The following is a 19,852-nucleotide window of genomic DNA, read 5'->3' on the forward strand; positions in this document are numbered from 1 at the left end:
CAATCATCCTCTAAATTGTATAAACATTAAAAGTATTTGAATTGATTAACATGATATGTGAGCCCAGAAGTTACCTCAACAACCAACAAGTCATCACTGGGTATGCTTTCAACTTTTTTGTCAGGAGGTGTTTTCTCAAGTAAAGTACACAGTTCAACCAGGATCCGACCTCTGTAAGCAACTCCTTCACCCTGGAAGGCAATGATACATGTTATTAATGCTTATTAGTGTGAGTATAAACCAATAAGAAGCTCCTTGCAGATAACACCCTGAGCCTCTTGGCATGCCTTAGGCCCTTACTATATGAAGGGGACTTGGGTTTCTTGACCAAGGCTTCAGGTCCCAAACCCAACAGACCAGGGACAATGGTGGGAACCTGAACAGCCAGGGAATGTAGCTCATCCCTAGGTTAAAACTTAAGGATGGTCTAGAAGGTTCTTAGGGCATTCTAGAAATTGTTTTACCCAGTAATTTGGGTAAGCTACCAATAAGTGGATGGTTACGTTCCATGGTTTGAACAACTAAATTTTTCAGAGGAGTAAGTAAGTGTAAGTAGGCATGAATTACTGATGAAATAAGAATATAGCATGTTTTCCTACTTAATTAAAGAGAACATTGTATTGAAACAACTGAGCATAGACCATTGATATCATTTGAATTCAAGGATCTGGAGAATGGACAACTATCTATCTATCTATCTATCTATCTATCTATCTATCTATCTAATCTATCTATCTATTGGGAAGGGAATCCTGTTTAATCTGTATCTCCAAGCCTACCAAAGACTATCTTAGATCCAGAACTAATTTCCCAGGGTATGTTTAGACCAGGAAAGACTTGAAGTTGCCCCCTGCCTGGACTTACTTCCCTATTTCTGTGGGCTTATCAGCTTTTGGGAATGATGCTTGGAGTACCATCTAACAGGGCATTCATTCTGTAGAATTAAGTCCTTGGTGAGATACTATCAGGGGGAAGAATCATGATGGGCAGGAGCACTTGACTATCATGAGATTCTGGTATGTTATTATTTCTCAAGAGTTTAGTCATTTCAACAAATACATATTGTATCCTATTCTGTGGAGGGCAAAATGGGGGTTGGGGAAGAGGACAAGCATTTCCAAAGCACCTACTATGTGCCATGCACCCTGCTAAGTGCTTTACAAATATTATTTCATTTGTTCCTCATAACCTCTTCCTGGATGTAGGTGCTATTATTAGCCCTATTTTACAGTCATGGAAACAGACAGACAAAGGTTAAATAACTTGTCCGGAGTCATACAGCTAATACATGTTTGAGGCTAAATTTAAATTCGAGTCTTCCCGACTCTAGGCCCAGCGCTTTATCCTCTGCACCACCTAGTTACCTCTAACTGTCATAACATAGTACTCACCCTCAAAAGGCTTGCAGCTTTTGGGGACATCAGAGTTTAAACAAATAGGATAATATGTATATAATACATATAATATATGTAAAGCACTTTGCAAAACTTAAATATTATTATTAATAATAACGAACAGAAGGAACGATTAGAGAGCAAGATAGCTTGTCATAAAATGTTAAAGGGAACACAATCAATTCAATTCAACACATATTTAAGTTGCTGCTATATGCAAGGCACAACTGTGGCTGAGAAAACAGAGACAGAAACAAAACAATCTTCAAGGAACATATAGTTGTATGAGTTCAAAGATAGGTATAGGCTAAAGACCATATTGAAGTTCCATGGGAATAAGCTGGGAAAGTGATGAGAGGGTGTTAATTGGAGCCTCCAAAAGGTATGAGAAACTAGGGACAGATAGCCAATGGATTTTCTCTTCTTCCTTCAGTGCAGAGTCAAAGTCCAACATGGCAGCCTTTGCAGATCAAGGACCAGAATACATAAAACAGACAATCAGGGGAGAGTTTTGAAGGAAAGAGGAAAGTATTGGCTGGAGTTAACAGAAAAATTTCATAGGGGAAATGGGCTTGGAAGTTTATCAAAAATATTCAATTCTATAGTCACCAAAAAGGCTAGGAACAGGGACTGGAATTAATTAATAAAGGGAGCTCTTGGATGAGAAACTCCTTGATACCAATGAAGGCGTGCAATTTTTGTCTAGAGCCCTAAGAGGTTAAGTGACTTGCCCGAGGTCACTGAATAAACAAAACAAATAAAGAATGTCTTAAAGTATGTCCATCTGGCCTAAACCCAGTGCAAGAATTCCCTGCATAAGAATTTTAGCATTGATTTCTTTGCAGAGGTGGGGGACTGTCGGTATGGAACTCTGTAGATAATGTCAGACTTGGTTGATGTATTAGTTAATTTGATTTTTTTTAATCTTTTTTCATTCTGTATTATAAGGGAGGGCTCCCTGTTTCATTACCCAAATATTTCCAGAACATTGAATTTTGCCTGAACCACAAAGAGTTCAGAGGTTAACTAGAGATAGATAGGAAGGTAAAGTTAGGTAGAGAACTCAACCTCTACCTACATGCGAGGAATTTTATTAACTGGAGGCTTGCAGTAATTGTGATTCTAGTCATAAGTTTTCATATAGAGTAAACTCTCTAAAGTTCAAGCAGGACTTAAGGGTCCCTTCCAGGCTGAAATGAACAAAGCATTTTAATGGGGCGTTATATATGTAACTAAGACATCATTTCCCACTGGGCTACTTTCCTGGACTTCATCATCTCCAGAGACTCATCATTCTGCAAGATGAAATCAACTCAGAAGCTCCCACCTCCTTGATCCCCTGGCCCCTGGAACCCCTCCCTTCTGATTGGAGAGGGTGGGAAATGAACATCTGGGCATTCCTCCCTGATTTTCTGCCATTCAAGGAGGGCACTCAGAGGGGAATTCTCATCCTTTTCTACTCAAGCAACTTTCTAGGGACTTCATGATTCCAGAACTCATTTTATAAAATAAAATTAACTCAGAAACTCACTTCCTGAGATCATGTCATACCCTGGATGAATGACTTTATCATGCCCCTGAACCATGTAACCCACTCCCCCCCCAACATACATACCTTTTCAGCTCCTTTTCTATGTGTCATCTCCCCCATTAGAATGTGAGCACAAGGATCATCTTACCCCTTTCTTTGTATGCCCAGTGCTTAGCAGAGTGCCTGGCACACAGTAGTTGCTTAATAAATGTTTGTTGACTATGACTGTCTGACTCTTAAGACAAGAATGGTTGGCACTTACGTGGTATTAACTCTCTCAGTGATACTTGCCTTCTAAAAGAAGCTATTTGGAAAGTCTGTGCTTTAAGGGAAAGGAATAAATGTCCTCCAATAGGACTAACAGTGTCTAGTTGGGAAATATTTTATCTTAAACAATTATAGTAAGAATCCAAGTGCTTTGGCAAAGGAGAAAAAGAATTCTATATCCCCATCACCCAATCAGGTAAATGGATTGGAGGGAGGGAGGCAAAGTGGGATTTGAGTTGCATTTTACGCAGCTTCCCCTAAATACAAGGGCTGGTCATAGCAATTATATCACAGTAAGAAATCATTGCCATCAGTCAAATGTTAAAAGCATTCACTTAATTGGAGACCAACCTTTCCAGAATTCAAATCATCATATGGATCCGGGAATCCAGTGTATTCTCTTGGACTTCCATAAAGATTTAGATAACAAGGTCCAAATGTTGGTACAAAGCCCACTTCTGTTTCTCCTGTTTTCCCTGAGAAGCAAACATCACCATTAGATCATAGACACTGGAATTTCTCATCTATTAGGTTTTGCCAGAAGTTAGTTGTTAGTTAATGGTGTGAGGCTATTTTATTCCACAGGTGCATTAGCTCATTAATGCAGACCATAAGCACTTATGATGATGCTAACAGTTTCTTCTTCTAGTTTCTCTAAAAGAATAAATTGCCTGTGTTTGCCACTCAAACATGCTAATCTTGTGACCTATGCATTTCATTTAAATGGAAGGAGGAAAGAATTTAAATGGAAGAAGGCTTTCAAATTGATCTTTATCATATTTGTACCAATTCACAATGAATGAAAACTGTAATTACATTTATATTTGGTGAGGAAATTTAGTAAGTTGAACATTCATCTCATTATTTCTAAGAAATGTTATTCAGCCTTAAGCAGTTACTTAAAGACAAGCAGTTAGTTATGATTATGTAAAAATTGCTTGTTGAGGGTTAATGGATTTACATGGTAACCCACTCTATTAGTTTACAATATTTTCTCTATGATTAGATTAAAAAACCCTTTTAAACCATCACATCACCATCCATTGCTGTCTTTTCTGGATATCAAACAAACCTCATAGCTTAATTAGCTGAAGACTTGGGGAAAGTGAGGGCATGGCTATTATTTCAAATACCTGAAGGGCTGCCATGTGGAACAAGGAGTAGATGTATTTTCTATCCAGAGGTCAAAACTAACAATGAATGTAGGTAAAAGGAGGTAGAATCTGACATATTCTCCAATTGTTCAAAAATTCAATGGGCTCCCTAAGGAGGTATTGAACCGTCCCCTCCCTGGGAACGTTCAAGCAGAAGCCAGATGACTACTTAGAGTATCAGAGATGTTTAGGAGGGAATTCTTTACTGTATGGGAAGTTGACCTAAATGACCTCTAAAGTCTTTCCATGAAGATTCTGTGATTTCATATCTTAAAGTGAAGTAAGTAAGTCAGTGCATGATACTCTCCAAATAATACAATGGGTCAGCAGTGAGAGGATGCAGACATAGAAGCTTCCTGGCATCCTGGCTGGAGGGCTAAGCTGCTTATCACAATAACTGGGTTGACCTTTTCTATGCCTCAGGCAGCTCCCTGTGACTTAACTATGAAGTTGTAGCTGGGTGGTGAAGGTAAAGAATTCAGGGTTCTATGCCGATGAAATCACCAATCTTTCATGGGCTTGAGGACACTGAGAGCTAACACTATGTAGACCATTTCACTCTGTAGCACTCATAAATGTGCCTGGGACTTCTGTGGGTAGAGGTAGAGGGCAGAGATTCCTATGTTCACTGATGAAAATTCTCAGAATGTGTTCTGTTAGAGACAGAAAGAGAGGAGAGAAAAAAAAACTTAAAGGAGAGACAAAAAATGAAGAGAAGTAGCTCTTTGTGATGGCCTAGAGTGCCTGGCCATGTTTAGCTATTGGGTAACAGTTATCTAACATCCCACAGTTTCACCAGAGAGTGATTTTTTTGTGTGTGTGAGGGCAGTTGGGGTTAAGTGACTTGCCCAGAGTCACACAGCTAGTGAGTGTTATGTGTTTGAGGCTGGATTTGAACTCGGGTATTCTTGACTCCAGGGCCAGTGCTCTATCTACTGCACCGCTTAGCTGACCCTCAGAAAGTGATTTTCATCACACACATATACACACAGAGTTTATAAAAGTAAAATGATGAAGCCATTGAAGATAAAAATAAGAACAAAAGATGAAAATAAATGAATAAGGTATCCAAACAGGAGGGCCACTGCTACCACATATATCTGCTACCAAAATATAGACATACTCAGCAGAAATATAGACATACTCCATGAAATGATGCATGGAGGATTTGCTGGGTAAGTACCTAACAGGCTTTGATTTTCTTTCCCTATTTTACAATAAACAAATATAGGACATAGAGGCTGCTAGGTGGTGCCATAGCGCATGGAGTGCCCCTCCTGGAGTCAGGAAGACTCATCTTCTTGAGTTCAAATCTGGCCTGAGACACTTACTAGCTGTGTGACCCTGGGCAAGTCACTTAACCCTGCTTGATTGAGTTTCCTCATCTGCAAAATGAACTGGAGAAGGAAATAGCAAACCACTCTAGTATCTTTGCCAAGAAAACTCCAAATGGGGTCATGGAGAATTGGATACAACTGAAACAACAACAGGTTGGGGGGTGGGGGGAGGAGGAAATCCTAAAGAAATATAGACTCCTCCATTGCCAGGGGACCTTAGAGATCATCTGGTCCAACCTTTTTTTTTTTTTTTTTTTTTGGTTAGGCAATGGGAGTAAGTGACTCACCTAGGGTCACACAACTAGCAAGTGTCAAGTGTCTCAGGCCAGATGTGAACTCAGGTCCTCCTGACTCCAAGGCCAGGAGCTCTATCCATTGTGCCACCTAACTGCCCCAATCTGGTCCAGTCTTAAAGAGGGGAAAACCTAGTCCCAGAGAAGAAGGCAACTTGTTCCAAGGTTATACAATGAGTTACGCCAGAACCAGGCCTAGAAACTGGGGTGACATCATTTATTCCCTGTTTATTCTCCGTCTCACTACCCCATTTTCCCTCTTTGTTTATTTGAGGTAGGCCTGTAAATCATTCAATTAAGTATTTAAACCATTCAGGACAGATATTTGTCTTTTTTCCTCTTTGGGAATGAATATTCCATATCTTTTTCAGTGGCCTTTTTTAGAAAGAAAAGAGAAACTTTTAATGAACTTTCTATTTTTCCAAATTAATCACCCAGGTGATGGTCAAGAAATTTTTTCTTTTGCTCTTCCTTGCTTAAGGCCATTTTCTTTTCATCAGTTCAATTCCGTTCAATCAAGCATCTATTGAGCATGCTATGTACTAGGTACTGTGCTATTTCATGGACTTTATGCAAAATGCAACCTTCTAGGCAATGGGACTTTGACATCCAAAGAAGCCCTATCCTTCAAAACAATCACCTTGGGAGGTTATACACTTATTCCAAGGATGGTTCTAGGGCTCAAAATATTTTGGAACAAGCTTCTTTTTGGGATCCTTAGGAACTCTTTAAAGCCTGCGACACAGTCTTCTGAATCTGTTAGTGATTGCCAGGCTTTACCTTTGGAGGGATAGATTTCACTTAGGAAGGAGCCAACCCTGGTGGATAAGATGGGTGATCAAGTTGAGTAATACCTTTAGAATAATTGCATGGCCTCCCAAAGTGGCAACTTCAAAGGGAAATACTCATTCAAAAATATGTCTTGAAGCTATAATATTTCCAGGATTCCTAATTTCATCAATGTGGATATTCCCTCTATTAAGGCAGCTTACCCTCTATAACTTAATGGATAGTCTTCCAGAGTTGCTGTAGACAAATTATTCATTACCCTGTGATTAGGTAATGAGTTAATTTCTGGTGTATTTGCTAAAACATTAGTCACATTACTTTCTCTTTACATTAGTGCATAGTTAGGTCTAATATAATAGTAATTATTACCTCTCAGTCTTCTCTACATTAAATAACCTTAAGTCCCCTAAACCTTTCTTAAATTGCCTCTTTTTATACAGAATTATAGACTCTCTCCCAGAAGAATTCAAATTCTGCTTTATATCCCCAGCACAACCACACTACCTTGCACATATGAGATACTTAATAAATGTTTTTTGAATTGAAGTAAATGATAGACCTGGATAGACCTCTTGGATAGAGCACTGGGCCTGGAATGGGGAAGACCTAAGTTCAAATCTAGCCTCAAATACTTACTAGCTATGTGACTCTGGACAAGTCACTTAATCTGTGCCTCAGTTTCCTCATCTATAAAATGGGGATAATAATAGCACCTATCTCCCAGGGTTGTTGTGAGGATCAAATGAGATAATTGTAAAGCATTTAGCACAGTGCCTTGTACAAAGTGAGTACTATATAAATGTTAGCTATTATTATTATTAAAGCTTAAAAGTTGTCTCACCTTGGACAAGTCACTTAACCCTTTGTGTGCCACAGGGAATTCCCCAATGATTTATCTGTTATTTACTCATAGCTAGAAAGAACCCCGGGGATTATTGAATACAGTCTCCTCATTCTACAGATGAGAAAACTGAGGATCACATAGGCAAATGACTTATTGAAGGTCACACAGTGAGTAAGGGACAAAACTATGACTAGAGACCAGGGCTTTAGACCTTTCAGTCCTATATCGATTTAATCAATTTTGTTGAGTCTTTCCTGAACCCTCGCCAGTTCTTCCGTGTCCTTTTTTAAAATGTGGTGACCAAAACTGGGCACAATACTCTATTCATAGTCTGATAAATGTAAAATACAGAGGAAGGGTCATATCCCTGTCCTTGGCCTTTCCTACTCTTTTTAATATAACTCAATATCATGTTGGATTTTCCCCAACAATCTTACATTGGTGACTCATATTCATTTTGTGGATCATTAGAACCCTCCCCTACAATGCATTTCCTGGCTCTTTTTAGGGTTATTGACAAATTGCAAATCTGTTGAGTCTTCAGTATTTCTATATCAATTGTTGTAGTTATTCAGTCATTTTTCAGTTATGTCCAAATTTTTGTGACCCCATTTAGGGTTTTCTTGGCAAAGATACAAGAGTGGTTTGCCATTTCCTTCTCCAGCTCATTTTACAGATGAGGAAATTAAGGCAAACAAGGTTAAGTGACTTGCCCAGGGTCACACAGCCAATAAGTGCCTGAGGCCGGATTTGAACTCAGGAAGATGAGTCTTTCTGACTCTAGGCCTAGTGCTCTATCCACTGTGCCACCTTGCTGCCTTCTATATCAATCAGGATGGCCCAGATTTGATTCTCACAGGCCATCACTGAGCATAAAGTCATAGAACCCACCACTGTCTAGCTCTTGATATGGCACCTTTGAGGGCTGAGTATTGGAGTTGTGTATGAGCAAGACAGCTACCAACCAGAGCCTTTCCTCCTCTGTGGTCCTTCTAAAGTGAGAGGGAAGAAATTCTATCTATCCCGAGTCAACCCTTAGTGGCTTTCTAGCACCATGGAGTTGGGGGAAGGGATGGTGGAGGGGAAAGATAATTCTCTTCAATTAACATCGTTGTTCCTAATTAATACTGCTGACCAATATTTTTTAAAAACCAATTATTAAAACATTGATATCGGAGGGGACTCAAATAGATTTTCTGATTTTGATTCACTCAAGTCTGCTTGTATTAAATTATACATTTTTGCACTTTGGTGGCCAAGCATGAAAACAGTTTGCATTTTCCAACCAGATGGAAAAAAATCAGTGAAATCAATGTCTAGGGCTTAAGTGAAAAAAAATGACTTCCAATTCCAGAACCACTGACCTTGGCGTCCACATCTCTGTAGCCAGTGAGCACAAAAAGAACATGGGTTATAAAACAATCGAACAATATCATGAGACATGAATCACAGGGCAGGCGAGCACCACAAGGAGCATCTTAAGTAGAGGAGGGAATTGTGGGAGGTCTAGCATTGTATAAGCAGGTTCATTGCCAAGCACAGCTCTGCAGCACTGTCATGCACGAGTAACACGGAGACGATTCCACTGCCAAAACCATTTGGGGAAGGAAGAAATGGAAACCTCCATTTTAAAAATGAATGTATTTTGGATGATAAACAATGAAAGATAGTCTGGACAGTGGAGGGCATAAGTCACAAAACATGAAACCTGTAGATGATGCAGCCCAAGCTCCCGAAGGTGAAGAATCTATATTGTAAAAATATGACTGGTCAAACAACAAGAGAAACACAGGCATTATGGAACATTGAAGAAGTTAATTCATTAAGCAGATGGCTCAGCAACACTGAAGTTAACTCAAATTCAGACCCCAAAGAGAAAATTGCTGCCCTGTTTTACACCAATCTGGCAGACAAGGTTAAAAAAAAAAAACCAAGAAATTTTTGTCCCTCTCCTTTGAAAATCCTCCACAAGATTTCCTACTTTGAACCAAGAAAGATACATCCAAAAGAAGTGACCATCAGGAGCCTGGAGAGGGTCATGTTGGGGAGGGAGTAGTGTAATACTTTACATTTTTATTAAAAATCTTTTGTCCTATGCTTGACTGCTTTGGGGTCAGCGACCTAGGATCTGAGACCCTGGTTAGGGTCTATGGCTATTTCTACACAGAGAAAGTGTTTCCAAGTAGGAAAATCAGGGAGTAAACTGCCTCTACTAATGCTGATTAGTAACTGCTCTGAAACTTAGTCTCAGAGGGCTCACTGAAGCACTGAGAGATTCAGTGATTTGTCAAGGTCGTGCGGCCAGGATGTATGAAGGGTAGAACGTGAACCTGGCTCTTTCTGACTCCATGGCTGGATCTTTATGTATCATGACATGCTGGCTCTCATTTTCATCACCTTGTAATATTTGATCTCAAACATGTTTTTGTCCCTCAGTAAGGGCTTACCTAGAGGCCTTATTGCAGTATGATTTATAATATGAAATGGAGTCTCAGAGTACCTCAAATCTGGGAAAGTCTAGGATACCTGTCCCTTTGAGGCAGCTAGGTGACCTAGTAGATAGAGTGTTAGAGTGGGAATTGGGAAGACCTGCATTTGAATTCTGCCCTAGACTAGGCAAGTGACTTATCTTCTCTTGGTCTCCAGTTCCTTTGTCTATAAAATGGGGATAATAATGGTATCTACCTTACAGGGTTCTTGTGAGGAGCTAATGAAATAGTATTTATAAAGCACTGTGTAAATCTTCATGTGCTCTATAAATCTTAGCTGTTGTTGTTGATAATATTATTATCACAATAGTAATCAATGCAATGAAGTGAGAGAGAGGAAACACTAATGAGCCTTCTTGGTCATAAGAGAGGGCCACAGGTGCATGTATTGAAAGGTTTTACAAGGTTGTCAGCTTTCTCAATGGTTCAAGAATCTGTAATTTGGGATTCATTTCAGGCCTAGCGCTAATAAATAATACATGGGCCATTTTTTACTTCATAGCCAGCACTGATCTCCACAAAACCCTCCAATCAATCCTTATTACAGCGCAACTTACAAAACAAAATGGAGTCTCAAGGCCCCTTAGATCTGGAGGAATCCAAGGTCCCTGTCTGTTTTTTCTTGATGCATTAATCTACCTCTGTCCTAGACATTCAGTCTTACAAAAGAGTATTAAAGAATCACGGTCATTTATGCTTTATAAGTTGTCTTAAGGAGCTCTTATTTCAAAATCCTAACTTGAAGCCAAGGGTCTGGCACCAAATGTTAACTCTATATCCAAAGCAGAGATGGATATATAACCTATTATCATTTGTGGACCCAGGCTTACTTATAATACCCTGCCTTTTAATATGACATTGTTAAAACGAGAAGTAGACAGAACCTCCATTCCCCAAATGGTTGTTTTATGTTCGGACTTTTCATGTCTTCATCGTGATACCCATGGATAGCTGACACCTGTTAGTTAGAAAGACTCTTCAGTGAGAACTGGTCCATCAAGATGTATGCATAAACAGTGGGTGGGAGAGTCGACCCCACAAATGGTTTGAACTGCTGTGATTATTTGTGAATTAACTCCATTGCTTAGTCATAACAATAACGTTGCTAAAATGGTTCACTGAATTGACTATATTTTGTTTTTCAGACTTGGTCCCCATTTACACTGGTATATTTCAAAATGTTCAAGTCTGAGGTCTTTGTATCTTCTCACTTGAACATAGGCTGGGTGACTTACCTTCAACTTCCCCACCTGATGCAGCAATTTTAGAGAGATACAGATAGGTTGTTCCTACCACATCATTCTTGGTGAGGCGGTCCCTGCAAGAAAGAAGAGATGAATGCATTGTCCTGTGCTGACAGAAGCTAGGATCGGTAAATCAAGCAATCAACAAGTATTTATGAAGACTTTACTGAGGGTCAGGTATTGTGCTAGGTACTGGGAACACAAAGACAAAAGATGAAATAATCCCTGCCATCAAGGAGTTTGGAAATTAATAAGAATTTCAAGCTATATCTCCTTCCTCTCAGACAGTGAGACAAATGCATTAGGGTCTATATAATTTTTTTAAAGTAGAATTTTTATTGGGTTCATTTGGTGATGTGGGAACTATATGCATTATCAGGATGGTTCAACTAGAGTAAGCTCAATAACCCCCTTACATCTGTGGTGATTGAGCTAAGGCCCCACCCATGAAAGGAAGGCACGGTCTTCCCTGACACATCTGCATTTCTGAGTGTAGTGTGGTCTACCAGGAGCTGTCCTCAGAGGTGGCTTTGAGAGGGAACAAACTGCATATTTCAAGTATATATAGCTTTGTGTGTCTTCCCTGGGTATTCCAGAGAATCAGAAATCATACCCTACGTAATGGTCAGTCATGGAGTGGCCAACCGTCGCAGCTCCACACAATTCCTTTTCTCCACCTAGAGACATATTTTTCTGGGGATACCCGTGGGAGTTATAAATAGTCCCACTAATTCATGTAAATTCTTTCCATGGTGACTGAGGAAGAATCAGACCCAACCTGCATGAGCAAGATGATTATAACCCCCATGCATTGAGCATTAGGCTCAATTCTCTTCTGTGTATCAGGGAGGACAACTAGACCAGCCTTTGGGGTTCCTACAGTGGATATCCTCCTGTGACCTATTCATTGAATCCTTTCTGTATGGCATGGATCTGAAGAGCAAGTTCCAGGGAATCACTTAATTAAATGGTGTGATTTCAAGGCCAGGTCTTGGAGGGGCCAAATATGGTCAGAATCAATCTATCTTCTCAGGGACATATATATCTTCAGGATAAATTTGGGTCAGAAATATATTCTCTATATTGGTCAAGATAGAGTCTGTCTCCTGAGCTGACTGGACCAAAGATATATGCTGGAGGACCCCTGGGTCTCTGGAGCTTTTGTAGATGATAATGGATTGCTATTGATTGCAGTGTGTTCTTACTGGAATTAACATTTTGACTGCCCTCTTCCCTCCCACCTTCTTCATACCTAATCCTCCTCTACATTTATTCCATCCCCTGTTGTACTATATGTATATCTTTCTCTCTCTTTAGATTTTGTGCTCCTCAAAAGCAGGCCCTGTGTCATATTTTTTTTGCATCCTCAATGCCTTACACATAGTAGGTATTTAATAAATGTTAGTTGAATTGAATTGAACCGAACAGAATTAAATTGAGTTTTTGTCTTAAGGCATTTTTCTGGTTCATAATTACTTTCTATAGGTTCACTATACAATTTTGTGTGGACATTGGACCCATCTCACTTCCCCCAACCTGGATACACCCAACTGGCAAAGTTTCAGAACGGCATAAAAAATGTGCCTTTCCAAACATAAAAGTATCATAGGCCGGGGAAATAAAATAATTAACAGCACCCCTCTGGCAGTGAACACAATTTCTAGCAAAGGAACTTTGTTATATCACTTCCAATTGGGCAGCATCTCACTGTTGTCTCAATTAGCTATGGAATCAACAGTGGCCTTTTTTTGGCTCAATTCCCATGAGAAAGTTGGTTTGTTATAGTAGAGAGACAGTCTTTTCACAGCAAGTCCAAAGACATGCAGAGGAAATGTTCCTTCTCACCCCAGCACCAACACTTCTGCATTGCTTTGGGTTGTACTGTTAACAAGAGAGCAAAATCCTGTGATAGCTATTTCACCCAGGGTTCCCCTTTTCAAGGTGGGGAGGGAGGAAAAGGGGAAGTAGAATCCAGATCTGCGGTTTCATCGGTTTAGGAAACTCCTGGTGAAGAATCCCCTCTATCAATGCAAATCAGCCCTTTTCCAACAATGGAGGATCTTAGAGAAAAGTCTAAGGACAAAGCAAAGTTAAATGACTTTCCCAGTATCTCTCAGCCAATGTGGCAGAGGAAGGCCTTGAATCAAGTTCCACTTAACTCACCCAGCTCTGTATTCATAGCATTAGATTGTCTCTCAACGCCTCTCTGTATTATTAATTAAAATCTCCCTCCCTCCCTCCTTTCTTTCCTTGTATTTATTAAGTCTTGATTAGCACCCGTCTCTAGGCACTGGGAATAAAAAAGATAAAAAATATTTTCAAATGTTTTATGTACACAGATAGATATCAGTAAGTAAATATCTATTATGAGCCTATTTTGTGCCAGAAATTGTGCCATGTGTGGAGACATAAAGACAAAAATTAAATAGTTCCTGGCCTCATGGAGCTTACACTCTGGGGGATAGAGGGAGTGGGCAGGAAAGAGAATGACTAGACTAGGTGTGATGGAGGCCAAAAAGATCCAGACCAAGTCCTCGAGGAAAATTTGGGAAAGAGAGGAACAGCTCCAATTGAAATTATTTTTTTTAGATTGAGATAGAAAGCAATCAGAAGTTTTAACTCACCAGTCGTACACCGTTAACTTTATTTTTTCACACATTGAAGGAAACTGTTAAGAAGAAGAAAAGAATTGTCATCTCTAAATCTAGGCAATAACTGTTAACCTCATTATTTTGACATTAAAAAAATTTCTCCCCAAACAGATGAAATACTCAACCTTGATTTGAAGGTTGACAATTTGATTCCACTCTGGATTTGCATTTTTCTCTATTATGTTTGTGGAAACCTGAAAAAATCACCAGCATAAAGCAACATTAGTTCAAGCTTATAATTTCCACAATAGAGTGTTGCATCCATTGTCTGGCGCCATCATTTTGTGGGGTTCAGTTCCACTGAAGTGCAGTAATATAATATGTACAGACATGGTCCTTTATTCATTGATTATATATTATGTAACTGAGAATTTTATCAAATGTAATGAATAGCCTATATTGCTCTGCATCATTGTTCTGTACCAAGCATTTCTTGGGCCTGTTGCTTGACAGATTTTTAACCATCAGATTTCTCATGGGATAGTCATAAGAAATATAAAAAAAACCCAAATCAAGACAAAACAACGCACGAAGTTATAGGTGTTTAATCTGCCTAAGTCTGCTGGCAGAAACAAGAAATCACTTAGATTTACATGAGATGGCAGGTCTTTAAAACGTAGGGAATAGGGGACTGGATCCGTGATTTCACTGGCATAGGGATCTTTCTCATGAAGAAACTCCCTCTAACGACGCAGGTCTGCATCTTCTCTGCCATTTGTAGACTTGGAGAGCTATATAGGATATTGAGAGGCCAAGGGCCTTGCCCAGGGTCACACAGCAGTATGTGTCATAGGCACAGGACTGGACCCAGACAGGTCTTCCTGGCTTCAGCTCACTAGCCTCTACACCACAGTCTACTTATTTAAAGTGTATCACTGTGCTTTGGCTTTAGTTCTTAGCATCTTAGAAACAGAAAGAAATGATCACATTTCTCCCAATGGTAGAGGTTCTCACCTAAGGAAGAGTTTTTCTTTTGATTGCGCCAAAGCCCTATCACCACAAGGACTGGTGTGAGGATTTCGGGTGAAAGTTCTTAGGCCCTGAGCAAGGCAGGGGAAGGTATTATCTTGAGGCTGGCCCATCTTCCAACTAACTGAGAAATTAACGAGTTATAAGGGCACAGACTTGTCAAATCTGCCAAGGATCAGAATGTTCTTCCTGGGGCCAGTTGAGCAGTGAATATGTCTGATGTATAGCTTTAGGTAGCAGACATAGTTTTAAACATTTATTCCTACAAGCATCCTTATTCAGATTGTGTCTATACACACCTTTTTTCCAGCAAAACAAACTTCTACAAATGGATCCACTAAGTTTTTCTTGTCTACATTGCCTCCAAATATTTCCTTGACAGTCTGTGAGAAGGCATCATCCACTAGAAATGAAAATACAGACAGGAGATAGTAACTTGGATCTTAAAAGTATAGAAATTAAAAACAAATATGCCTTGAATGAATGCAGGAGAATTTGTCATTAGAAGCTGCAAGCGTTGGGAACATATAGGAGGGTGCTGGTAAATGTTTAACATCTGACTCTCCAGGGGGAAAGTATAGACTGGACACACTTATAAGTTTAATTCGTATTGTTAACATTTTCTCCATCACTTTCTTAAGTCTAGAGAAATCAACAAAATGATAAATCAAGTCCTAACTTGTACAATTTGCCAATTTCTAAGGTGTAAATGCTCACACTGAAAATTTAACAATCTGCTCATGCTCTGGTTAGAGTTGGTTCCAGCATGCTCCTGATTCTAACGGTGGTTTTAGCCTTAATCAAGAAAGTCTATATAATAGGGATATCTTGGGCAAATCAAGGGAAATTAAAGTATCAATTTGGAAAAGAAGTTAGGGTCAACTGTTAGAAATGTCCCAGACCAATGATTTATTAAACATCAAAACTATGGAATAGAAACATCACAATTAATTCACAGGAAATTCTTGGACTTAAGGTAGGTTATGTTCCTAGAAAAAGTAAGATATAAGTAGACTTCTGGTTTTTATAACAATGTTAAAATAAGGTAGTCACAGTCCCACCTATGGGTTTGGAGGGCAACTTTCTGTAGAAGAGGACATAAAATTCATATTTTACATTAACCTGACCAAAATGGCAAGAATGAAAACTTAACATTGGAAGAGCTGCGTGGGAATTGACACTCGATACATTGTTGAGGAAGGGACTATAATAATAATAATAACAATAAGAAGAAGAAGAAGAAGAAGAAGAAAAAGAAGAAGAAGAAGAAGAAGAAAAAGAAGAAGAAGAAGAAGAAGAAGAAGAATAGATAGCATTTGTATTGCACTTCCTGGTTTAAAAAGGCTTTACATATATTTTTTTTGTTTGATCCTCACAACAATGACTATCATTATCTCCATTTTACAGATGAGGAAACTGAGGCAGACCGATGTTAAGTGACTTATCTAGAGTCATACAGCTAGAAAGTGACAGAGGCCAGATCTGACCTCAGATCTTCCTGATTCCAAGTCCAGAGCTCTATTCATTATGCCCCCTAGTTGCATGTTACAAACATTTTGGAGAACTATCTGGCAACAAATAATGAAGCACAAAAACAATGATACTTATGGATCTAGTATCTTTCTATGGCTAGGACATTCATCCTAAAAATATAAAAAAATCTGTATCTATCTAGACAAAAGCATTCATAGTTGCAATAGAAATATTTATTTGATAGATTTACTTATAATATAAAAAGCTAAAAACAACCTACATATCCAGTGATTAAAGAATGGCTGAGCGTATTATGGCATGTTAATGGAATAGAATGAAAAGCAACATGATGTGATAGATAGAGGTCTGATCTCAGAGTCAGAAAGACCTGAGTTCAAGACTTATCTTGGTTAAATATGAGTTGAATGACTACTAGCAAGTCATTTAACCTCTCAGTGCACCCAGGCAGCCGTTCAGCACCATAAATTACAGTGATACTGTGAAATGGGGGCCAAATTTGGAGTATAGAGGACCTCAGTTTGAATCTCAGTTCTTCCTTTTATCACCTGTACAACTGTGCCTGGCAAGGATGGATCCACTTGCTGCCATATGACTTTGAGATTTACTTGTCTGGGTGTTGTTTTCCTCCTCTGTAAAATGGAACTGCACTATGAGACCTCGGAGGTCCCTTCTAACTTTAAATCTAGGCTCTGATGATATTAACATGAGTTGCCAATCTGCATTAAAGAAGAGAGTTTTCTACACTGAGAGTTCACAACACCAGTGAAATCTGAGGTCCAATCCCTCCTCACCTCCTCTAAAAAAAATGGTGGAATATTATTGTGTTATGATACCAATAGTCGAGAAGCAAGAAAACATGAGAACACCGATATGAAGTGAGATGAGGTAAGATCAGCAGCACTGCAGCTGTATACATATTTATTATAACTATGTATATTCTTTCTAAAAGAAGGAAAGAATACTAAAACAGCACTTCAAGCTGACCTGAAAAGGGATACAGAGAAGATACACGTCTTATTTGTTGCTAACTTGTTTGGTTCTATTTTGTTAAATTCTGATAACAAAATTCTGTGATAAAAAAGAAAAAAGAAATGGAAATAATGTGAATAAGCTTTGATTGGACAATGGCTGAACAATTATAATGGAATATAATTGCTTTGTAAGAAATGATGAAAATGAGGAATTGAAAGAAATATGAGGAGACTTCTTTGAACTGATTCAGAGTAAAGTAAGCAGCACCAAGAGAACAACGTCTATAATGACTACAATGTGAGTTAAAACATTAAAGGGCAACTGATCTCCAATTAAGTGAAATAACCAATTTTGGTCACAGAGAAAAGATGAGGAAAATATACTTTCCTCTTGGTAGAGATGTGGATGACTACAGATACAAGTGTTGCATATGCTGTCAGACATGCTGCCTTTGTCTTTTGGTTTTGCTTCACTGTTTCACTTGGGGGAGTTGGGGAAGGAAGCATAGAGAAAGGTCTGAAGGGGGCAAAACAGTATATTGGGAAATGACTGTGACATAAAATTTTTTAAAAAGTAATTAAAAATTTCAAAAATGCAATACAATAAAATCACTAAATACAAAAAATACTAAGGGCTTCATGTAAGATTTTGTTCCTCTTTTATATAAGTGGTTATTTAAACTTATATTAAATCCTTTTAAAAGTTTTAAAGCCCACCATATTTAATCAGTTTGAAATTACAGATATGTATCACCTTTTGGATCACTGCCTTGTCATGGCAGAGGGTAGTTCAATGAAATTATGAGCTCTGCTGTGCAGGGTTACCCAAGACAGACCAGTCATAGTGGAGAGTTCTGACAAAAGGTGATCTACTGGAGAAGGAAATGACAAATCACTCCAATATTTTTGCCAAGAAAACTCCATGGACAAGGCCCTAGTGTGCTAGGTCCACCAGGGAGGAGCAGTTCACAAAGAGTCAGATACGACTGAATGACTGAATAAACACCCTAAATCAGACTTCCTAAATCAAACAGGACAAGACAGTTACTAATTGCAGAATATTTAATTTATGTAGTTGAGACCCCCACAAGAGAACTGTCCTGAATTAAGAAAGTCCTTCTAAAGTTTAGAGCAGAGGAGCTATGCTTATATGGGCTGGAGCATGTCAGGGTAACCTATGATACCAGGAACCCCAATCTCCCCCCAAAATTCTAGTGAGGCTACTCTACCTCTGTGCCACTGCTATAAGCTGCCATTAATGCCTTCTGGGGAATAAGCTCTCTAAAAGAAAGATACAACAGAAAGGGTGACGAGGAGGGGAAAAAAAGCCAAAAATGACCATTTATTGTCCTTTACAGGTTGGTGCAAAGGCCATCCCACTGAGTCCTAGCCAGCCAATTGTCTGGGGGCAGTCCCAGTCCCGGGAAACCAATCAGGAGTTGCCAATTGTCTTTTTTAGCAAGGTTCGAATATACATGTCTATTCTTTCTAAGATGATCAATAACCCCAAATCGATTGGAGAGGGAGACACTTCCCCCCCAAACCATATTTCTTCAGGAAGAAATCTAACAAGGTGACTTTGTCTTCTGGCTGCTATTATTTATGTCATAAATAACAATGTGGGTTTAATGGACAGAGTACTTCTAAGTAGAAATTTTTTATGCTAAACATTCACAAATCCAACTGCCAGGAACTGGAACGATCCTCCTGGCCTCAAACATACTCTGCCATGCTTCAATGAAGAAACTCAATTTTGTATTAGCGATATTGCTTTTCTTTCAGTTTTTGCAAACGTTTCAAGAGCAAAGAGATTTGTCTATGCAATTGAACTATTTTAGTTAGAAGTCTGATTCCAATGCCTCATTGTGACATGGAGGCAGCCCTAAGTTCTGGAAGGCTAGACCAGTTGATTAAATTTTGTCAGGTTCCAGCCAAAATGGAAAGGCTTTGAGTGCCCTCCCAGCAATGAATGGTCTGCTCTCTGAGGATCAACCCAAGCTAGATAAGAAGAGGCATATTACTGATAAGCTTACCCTTCTGTGAATTTTTTGGCCATGGCAACCCATGAAACCCAAAAATAAATACAAAATGGCCCTCACTCCTGTGGCCCCCTTCAATAGAAACCAAAGGAAACATTTAAATATGAAAAATAAATAAAGATGTGGGGAAAGTTAAGAATCACACAAACTTTAAACCATCTATAAACATTAATAAAGCTATTTGAACTTTGAATGTGGGGTGCTTCTCCAGTGACTAAATGAGCATACTCTTAGAGGAACTGCATTGTGTCTGGATCTGAATTTTATTGGAGGAGTTGGTAATGCTGGAGGCTCATCTTTCTTCTACATTCATGAGATTGTAAAGAGCTTTCTTCATAAAAAGTTTGGGTGGTGAGCAAGGCAGGTACCATTTCTCCATTTTATGG

General features: G+C 39.0%; 1 protein-coding gene across 2 annotated transcripts in view; it reads right to left on the reverse strand.

The window, feature by feature from the left end:
- Positions 1-19,852, reverse strand: part of MYOF (myoferlin) — a 159,016-nt gene that overhangs the window by 65,678 nt on the left and 73,486 nt on the right. Inside the window, exons 13-19 of one of the 2 annotated variants that reach the window (XM_027839783.1) lie at positions 15,262-15,365; positions 14,119-14,187; positions 13,967-14,010; positions 11,334-11,416; positions 9,318-9,356; positions 3,544-3,668; positions 75-191 (exon numbers count right to left, since the gene is read on the reverse strand). In XM_027839783.1, coding sequence (XP_027695584.1) covers positions 75-191; positions 3,544-3,668; positions 9,318-9,356; positions 11,334-11,416; positions 13,967-14,010; positions 14,119-14,187; positions 15,262-15,365 — 581 coding nt within the window. The remainder of the gene's footprint in view (positions 1-74; positions 192-3,543; positions 3,669-9,317; positions 9,357-11,333; positions 11,417-13,966; positions 14,011-14,118; positions 14,188-15,261; positions 15,366-19,852) is intronic. The other variant, XM_027839784.1, reaches the window with a different exon arrangement.

Source organism: Vombatus ursinus, unplaced genomic scaffold (genome assembly GCF_900497805.2).
Source record: "Vombatus ursinus unplaced genomic scaffold, bare-nosed wombat genome assembly UNPS02014833.1, whole genome shotgun sequence".
Classification (NCBI taxonomy): domain Eukaryota; kingdom Metazoa; phylum Chordata; class Mammalia; order Diprotodontia; family Vombatidae; genus Vombatus; species Vombatus ursinus.